At 35.7% G+C, this 8,708-nt stretch overlaps 1 protein-coding gene across 1 annotated transcript; it reads right to left on the reverse strand.

The window, feature by feature from the left end:
• Positions 1-5,047: 5,047 nt before the first annotated feature.
• Positions 5,048-6,081, reverse strand: LOC311175536 (olfactory receptor 4K2-like; the record flags this gene model as incomplete). The annotated part of the gene is made up of 1 exon (XM_084240465.1): positions 5,048-6,081. The coding sequence occupies exon 1, from the start codon at positions 6,005-6,007 to the stop codon at positions 5,048-5,050; it is 960 nt and encodes a 319-aa protein (XP_084096591.1). The 5' UTR covers positions 6,008-6,081.
• Positions 6,082-8,708: the final 2,627 nt, after the last annotated feature.

Raw genomic sequence — 8,708 nt, forward strand, 5'->3', positions numbered from 1 at the left:
GTTAAATATAAAACTTCCTAAAAGTTTTAATAATTTAAGAAGTTCAGAGTCTATGGGAAAAATATTTTTGCATTATATCCCACAAAAGATTCTGAATACCCATTAATTTTGGTATGTTGTATTATCATTTTCAATTAACTCAAGCTAGTTTCTAATTTTTGTTGTCTTTTTTGATCCAACAGTCATATAAGGATGTGTTATATAATTTCCACATTTGCGATTTTTTTTCTCCATTTTCTTTTTGTTACTGACTTCTTGCCTCCTTTGATTGTGGTCAGAAAAGATAACTGGAATATTTTCAGTCTTCTCAAATTTGTAATGATTTGTAACTTAGCATATGATCTCTCCTAAAGAATGTTCTATGTGCACTGGGTAGGAATGTTTACTCTACTACTATTGGATGAAATGTTCTGTATATATATATCTGTTAGGTCCTTTTGGTCATAGTGTTGATCACACTTATTCTCTCCCTATGGACTTTGTTTACATCATTTGTTCATTATTGTAAAAGGGTATTAAAGTCACCACTCTATTATATTGTTGTCAGTTTCTTCCCTTAGATCTGTCAGTATTTGCTTTATATACTTAGATATTTTATATATTTATATTGGGTGCATATATATTTTCAATTGCTGTATCTTTCTAGTGAATTGTCCTTTTATCACTATATAATGATCTTCTTCATCTCTTATGACAGTTTTTGACTTAAAGTGTATTTCATCCAATGTGAATACAAATACTCCCTTTCTCTTGTGGTTATTTTTTTTGTACTGAATACCTTTTTCATCTCTTTGCTTTCAGTCTGTGCATGTAGGGGTATGTGTGTGTGTGTGTGTGTGTGTGTGTGTGTGTCTCCTTAAATCTAAAGTGGGTCTCTTGGGCCTCCCCGGTGGCATAGCGGTTGAGCACTGGGTTGTGAAGCTGCCCGCAGCCTCTGCAGCGCTGGTTCGATCCCCGGCTGCTCCCCGGTCACCGGAGGAGGGTCCCACATGGCGCGCAGACCTCTCCTGCTGCCCTCTGCTCCGCTCAGCAGTGTACTTCAGTCCTTCTGCCTGCTCTGCTCCCCGCTCTGGCTCTGGTGAATTCTCACACCCTCCCGCGCTTCTGACTGTATCCAGTGCTTGTATAAATGGATAGATAGATAGATAGATAGATAGATAGATAGATAGATAGATAGATCTTAAAAAAATAAATAAATGAATTGGGTCTCTTGTGGACAGCATTACCTCTGAGAAGCTTTCTCTGACTCTGAAGGTAGATTGGGTATGTCTTTTTCTAAATCCTCAATCATGCAAATTTACATGATGGTAATTATGATATTGCAGTGCAATTACCTGTTTTTTTAGTAGCCATAATCTACTGAAAGTAGGGACAATATTTTATTCCATTTCCAAAAGACAGACAACAATTTCTGATACATAAAAAAATGGCCAGGGCCTCCCCTGGTGGCGCAGAGGTTGAGCGCTGGGCTGCGAAGCTCTGCAGCGACGGTTTGATCCCCCGCCACTGGCGAGTGTCCCACATGGTGCGACAGACCTCTCCTGCCTCGCCCGCTGCTCCCCTCAGCAGTGTATTTCGTCGGTCTGCCTGTTCTGTTCCCCTCTCTGGCTCTGGTGAATTCTCTCACCCTCCCACGCTTCTGACTCTACCCAGTGCTTGTATAAATAAATAAATAAATCTTAAAAAAAAAATGGCCAAAGAACATATCTTGTATTATCTCTACTGGGAGAGGAGACCAGGAAAAAGCAGAAAATCCTAAGTATGATGATGTCATCTCTTCTCTGACAAGTGCTGGACCACTTCAACAGAGTGCTGATCCTACTGTCCTACAAGTAAAGGTACACTTGAAAGAGCTAACATAGTTCTTCACTGTATAACAAAATTTATATAACTAAAAGTAGATTTCTACTGGAGTACAGTTAAGGGAAAAAGAATCTACACAGGAGAGAGGAGTTTCCAAAAAACATAATGTGCTATATAAAAAGCATAGAAATTATCAACATTCATTTCCCAGTTATTTTATTTAACAAATCCAGTATATAAGAATATAAAGCACTTCACTGTTGAGGGGTGAAAGATAAAGAGACAAAAATATGTGAATAATACTTTATCACTTTTTAATTAACATGTGCATTTTATTCTGAAATGTTGATGCAATAAAACAAAACACTGACCTATTGAACATTATGTATTTGTTGTTTTTCCCCTTTCATGCAATCTTGGAATACATTTAACTTAAAATGAATAAGAAACTCTCAAACTCTAATACTTCTTTTGAAAAACACAGTCATATAAAGGTCAATCAATATTAACTTCAAAAATTCACTAAAGATTAATAATAATTGGCACAGATCCAATATTTTAACATTAATTAAGATTAGGTAGATTGACAGATCTTATTTAAAACCAGACCCTTTAAGTTCAAGTAAGCATTTCTATTTCTATTCCAGTAACCCTGCAATTTTGTGCATATTTAACACAATAGCAACAATGACAATGTTATTACTTAGTACTGAATAAACTCTTTTTTTTAAAGATTTATTTATTTATTTATGAAAGCACTGGGGACAGTCAGAAGCACGGGAGGGTGAGAGAATTCACCAGAGCCAGAGTGGGGAGCAGAACAGGCAGAAGGACCGAAGTACACTGCTGAGGGGAGCAACGGGCAGCAGGAGAGGTCTACGCGCTATGTGGGACCCTCCGCCGGAGGCCGGGGAGCAGCCGGGGATTGAACCAGCGCTGCAGAGGCAGCTGGCAGCTTCGCAACCCAGCGCTCAACCGCTGCGCCACCGGGGAGGCCCTGAATAAACTCTTAATGAGTATCAAGTGCTGCTAGTTCTGTCACAGGTATTTTGGTTAAATTTTCACAACATTCTAGTGCTTAACTACTATGTCCACGTTCTATAAATGAAGAAACTGAATCTTAGAAACATTAAAAGTATTTGCTCAACTTTATTTACTTTCTTGCACACAAGAAAGTAGTGGAACTAGACTTCAACCTACACCAGACTGATCCTAAGTAATTGCTAGATCTATTTCCCTCAAAGATTGAGAATCAGATCTTGTACTTTAATGAGTATTTAGCACACAACAAGAGTGTGAAACACAGTAAGTGTTCAATAAATAACTACTGAACTGAAAGTTGAAATTTTTAGAAGTGGATTTCATGTTTGAAAAAACAGATTCTTTCTATGTAATGAGAATGAGACAAAACTACAATTCTACCTTAATTTTATTTTGTTTAACTGATTTTGACCTGACAAGAATTAAAGTAGTATTTCAAATTTAAAATGTGGTGTTATACCCAGTTCCATTTCCTCGTAAACTTCTGCATATTCTTTAACTTCAGATATTACATATTTGTTTTGGAGGTTGTTTGTGTCAAAGCATGGTGAAATCTTAGAAGTCCAAAATAAATGAAACAAACAGCTAGTATGTGTCACTTCACCCTTGCAAGGCAAGGACTTATATTTCTCAGAGACTCATAAGCTGTCTGAATCCATGACGACATACTGTTTCCTGAACTTTTTCATAACTTCAATCAATTCAAGGATATATGGTCTCTGAAAGTAACTAACAATCTAATCTAGTTTTCTACACCCCATGTTAGCAAGAAAACTGGAAAGTATTCTATTTGCTTTTCTGCCAGATGTCTTAGTAAGCCACAGTCAGATATGTACATCCTAGTACTAGAATATCAAATTTTGAGTGCTTGTAACTTTACCTGAAAGTAGTTATTCATTTGGAAATGCTACCTATAAAGTAAGAAGCATTTTGGGTAGAAGTCTATAGGGGTAGAAAGAGAAACAGAAATGAACTACTGAGAATCCATCTATCCACTTTCCATAAAATAGTCAGAGTGAACTATTATCCTCACATTATAAGTTTGAAGGGATAGAGAAGTAAAATGAATAGCACAGGAAAACTAAGAAATAGATCTAAGGCTTAATTCTGAGGCTTGTGCATCATTAGGCTAATGATCTTTGCTCCTTATAGTTATTTAGTCTTGAACTAGTTTTATGAATTCTACGGACCTCAGGTTCTTCAGCTGTTAGGGAAAAAATTAAATATTGAGCAATCAGTAATAAACCAAATTAGGAAGAATCATATTATATATTTCTTAAAATTGTTTTTATCATTTCTTCCAACATGCTTCATTCTATTAAAAATGAGACACGATATTCATCCTAAGACCAAAAGTATTTTGGAATATTTTATTTGGAACTTAAAAACTTGTCATGATATTAACACTTGATAACTTTTCAAATGTTTAGTCTTGGTACTAAAGGAAGTCATCCTATCAAGTATATTCAGCTGGGTTTTGAAAATAAATCATATTAAGGCTGTTTATTTTCTATTGTTTAAACATGACAAATTGCCATTTGATTAGCTACTTGTTATATTAATTATCAAGTGCAATAGTAGTATACACATTTACTTAGAAATCATATTGCTAAATTTCAAGTCCTCCAAACTATTCTCTTCGTTCAAAGTTGACTCAGAACTCAGTTAGACTCACTGGATGAAGACTGTTCAACAACATTCAAAAAGAATCTTTTCACTATGATTTTTACATGAAAATATTTCAATACTATGGGGAAAAAAAACCTGGTATGCCCAAAACTCTCAAAGTTCAGCATTTGGTTACCATTAAGGTACCACAGGACTATGCAATCAAATGGGACAATTGTGCGTTAGACAGCAAAAAGACAATATTTTATCTCAGTCTTCTTTAGAAAGTCTTAATCTAAGATTTGTTTATAGGATTTTTGGGTCCATGAAGCACTGAATTTATGTTTACAATTTTGATATGTGCATTATCTATAAAATGACTCATAAATTTCAATGATTTTTCAAATGGACCTATAATCTCAAAACATTTGTAAATACTGCACCAACTTTTAGGCAAGAGGCTTCCCATCTTTCAAACCTAGCTTCTCATGCTCATGAATTTGGATCAAATTAGTTGAAAGGTAGATTCTTCAGTTTAATTTTCTATTGCTCTCAGACCAAAACTGGTGATACTAAATCGTATACAGATCTCTCTTCATTGCACTGGATAGCCTGGAGTAGTTTTCCCAAAATTTAAATACCAGCTACTCAGTTTCTTCTTCACAGCTGTCTTCACTTCCTGGTTTCTCAAAGTATAGATCAGTGGGTTTAGAAAGGGGGTGAAGATTGTATAGAAAACAGACAGAACTTTGTCCACCATGAAGTCTGTGAAAGGCCACACATAGATGAAGATGCAGGGCCCAAAGAACATTATCACAACTATGAAATGTGCAGTACAAGTAGAAAAAGCCTTAGATGATCCCGAGGAGGAGTGGCCCTTGATAGTGACAAGAACAATGATGTAGGAGGTGAGCAAAAGCAGAAAACATATCAGAGCAATCACACCACTGGTTGAGATCATAAAGATCCCAAGAACATATATATCTATACAAGCCAGCTGGATGACCAAAGGCAGGTCACAGAAGAAACTGTCTACAACATTGGGACCACAGAATGGCAAATAGAGGGTAAAAGCTAATTGACTCATTGTGTGCAGTAAGCCCACTGTCCAAGAAGTTATCACCAGTCCAACACATACTTTCTGGCTCATAATTGCAGAATAGTGGAGAGGTTTGCATATGGCAATATACCTGTCAAAAGACATGGAGATCAGCAGTACAATCTCAGTCCCAGTGAAGAGGTGTAAAAAGAAGATCTGAGAAATGCAGCCCTCAAAGGAGATGGTCTTGCGCTGAACAAAGAAGTCCAGGATCATTTTTGGAGTGGCAAAGGAGGACAGGCACATGTCAATGAGTGACAGATTACTGAGAAGGAAATACATGGGGGAGTGAAGGTGAGAGGTAGACAGGACTGTGAGCAAAATCAGACAGTTGCCCAACATCGTTATTAAATAGAAAATGGAAAATATCACAAAGAAGAAAATTTGCAGCTCAGAAGACTCAGTAAGTCCAAGTAATACAAATTCAGACACTCTGGAATAGTTGAACTTCTCCATCGATCTGAAGGCTCTGCTCTATAATGAGAAAATGGAACAAAATGACAAAACTTGAAAGCATGATACTTCTATAATTACACATGAAGGAGTTATGTCAGTAATTCACCAGAATATGGATTATCTAAAATCTAACTAATGACTATCTCACTAAAGATTTTACTTTTTGGAACCACTTAATGGTTACTAGATATCAATTCAAATGGACAACTTCTTGGTTTTGGCCACCATTAGAAATATTGGCTCATACTCATCACGTACATAACAGTATTCCTTTTCTGAATAATATATCATCATCATCATCATCATCATCTGTATTTATATAGGAAGATCATACCAAGTTAGGGTGCTCTACTTGATAAGTTAGGTAAATAAAAATGTAAATGAGGGTTGAAATCTAAGCCCCCCAAAATGCAATTATGTTAAACCAACTATCATTGAACACTGGATTTTACTATTTTTTTAAAGATTTATTTATTTACTTATTTATACAAGCACTGGGTACAGTCAGAAGCGAGGGAGGGTGAGAGAATTCACCAGAGCCAGAGCGGGGAGCAGAGCAGGCAGAAGGACCGAAGCACACTGCTGAGGGGAGCAGCGGGCGGCAGGAGAGCTTGCGCGCCATGTGGGACCCTCCTCCAGTGGCTGGGGAGCAGCCGGGGATCGAACCTGCGCTGCAAAGGCTGCGTGCAGCTTCGCAACCCAGCGCTCAACCGCTGCGCCACCGGGGAGGCCCTAGATTTTACTATTTTAAATAATTATTTCAGAAGGCCATTTAGTATCCTATGGGGATATAAATAATTTTTCATTTACATGACCTCTTGTTTACTGAGCTACAGAAAAAAATCTAGGTTAATTTTCATTTGCCTCATACATTTTAAATTACTTTGCCAGTATTGGTAAGTAGTATTGTTTTATTAATTAATTAGTTAATTGATTAATTTTCTTTCATCTTTGTTAATTTTTGGACAGTATTTGATTTCTCCCCTCAGTTAGAGTTCCTGTAGTTCTCCCACCACCACTGCACCCACGCTCCACCTCCCCCTTCCCATGTGCTCTTCCCTCCCTGTTTTAACCCCTCCCCCTATCCCTCCCCGCTGTATGCCTCAGGTCTGTGGTCAACTGCAAGTTGTGTCTTTTTTCCTGACATTTTGTTCGGCTTCTCTCTAGTCCACATATAAATGAAACTAGCCTATATAAATCAGAAGGAAAATGATAAGTATTATTTTTAAGCATGTAGATGATAAATTAATTCCATAAAATTATTGATGACCAAAAAGTATGCTTGTAACATCTGAATGTTACTCTATTTTTTTATTTCGTCATCTCTAGAAGAATTATTTAAAAGAGAGAGAATATGCCTCCTTTATTTTTTCCCTTGCAATTCAAAGCTATTTTTTAGACTAGGGAAATAAAAAGATTATAGTACTGGGCCAGAACCTAAACAGGATGGGCATCTAGTAGCACCAGAATATAAAATGCTTAAAACAAAAGAATGCAAACAAACAAACAAACAAAAAACTCACAATGATTGTAATAAGAAAAAAATGACACTGGGATCAACTGAAAGGAGAACAAAGATACAATAAGGAGTCAGACTCAGTTTTGAAAACTGTTTCAATTTGCAGAATGTGTGAGTACTACAAATATCTCCTATGGCTTATTTTCATTTAAGTGACCTACTACCTTTCAACAGGGAGAAAAATATGACTCCATCCTCATTTACTTGCATGTATTCAAACTATGTCAATATTCATAAATACTTTAACATTTTTCAGAAACCTCTATTCCAGAAATCTTAAAACTGAATTGTGGTCAAGTGGTTAAGGGATTAAATTGTTCTTGATCTGCTGTCACCTTAATCACATCTCAATAGCCTAAGAATTGGTCTCTACCTGTGAAAATTAGCTGGTCTATAAAAACCACTAAACATATTTCCTGGGCAATACTAAAAAATTTCTAGGTTCAAAAATCCAAATTTAAGAAACATCTTACTTTATTTCATTAATAACAAAAATTACAGTAAAAATATTTGACCCAGTTTCCTTTTCAGTTGAAGTATGTGTACAAAGTATATGTTTCAGTTATGCATCATTAAAAATCAACATTAAATTCATCAGTGAAATCCCAAACCTATATTTCACTATACAATTTACCCCTTTTGCCTGATTTACCCACCCCCTCCTTCACTTCTGCAGCTAATTGGTCTTATAGTCTAAAGGTGTTTTTGTTTTTTTTTCATTTTTATTTAGGTCATCTACTTGTTTGGTTTTTCTGTATAACACACGTGAGTGAAATCATACAGTGTTTGTATTTCTCCATCTGACATTTTACTAAGAATAAATCAGAGGTTATAAAGAAAGATATGTGCTTCCAAATTTTTTCATCTTTTTAAGTTAAATTACTTCTTTTCATATAAAAATTATATCAGTACCTTGATATATTATAAGCATTAAAAAAATCTCAGCCTCACGTATTTGAAAATTTCTTCTACTTTCCTGACTTAGGAATATGATTATTAATGCGAATAAAAAATATATTATGCATAATTTTAATACATATACACAAATATTATCAATTCATAGAGTCATCAAGGCTTATTTCTCCTCTTAGCTCCAAATATGACATCTCTAATACCTACTTAATGGAATAATCAATCTTTCTGTCTTCAAGTTATATGTATTACTTCTTTACTATTGCTCCA

This window comes from Talpa europaea, assembly GCF_964194135.1.
Source record: "Talpa europaea genome assembly, chromosome: 8".
Classification (NCBI taxonomy): Eukaryota; Metazoa; Chordata; class Mammalia; order Eulipotyphla; family Talpidae; genus Talpa; species Talpa europaea.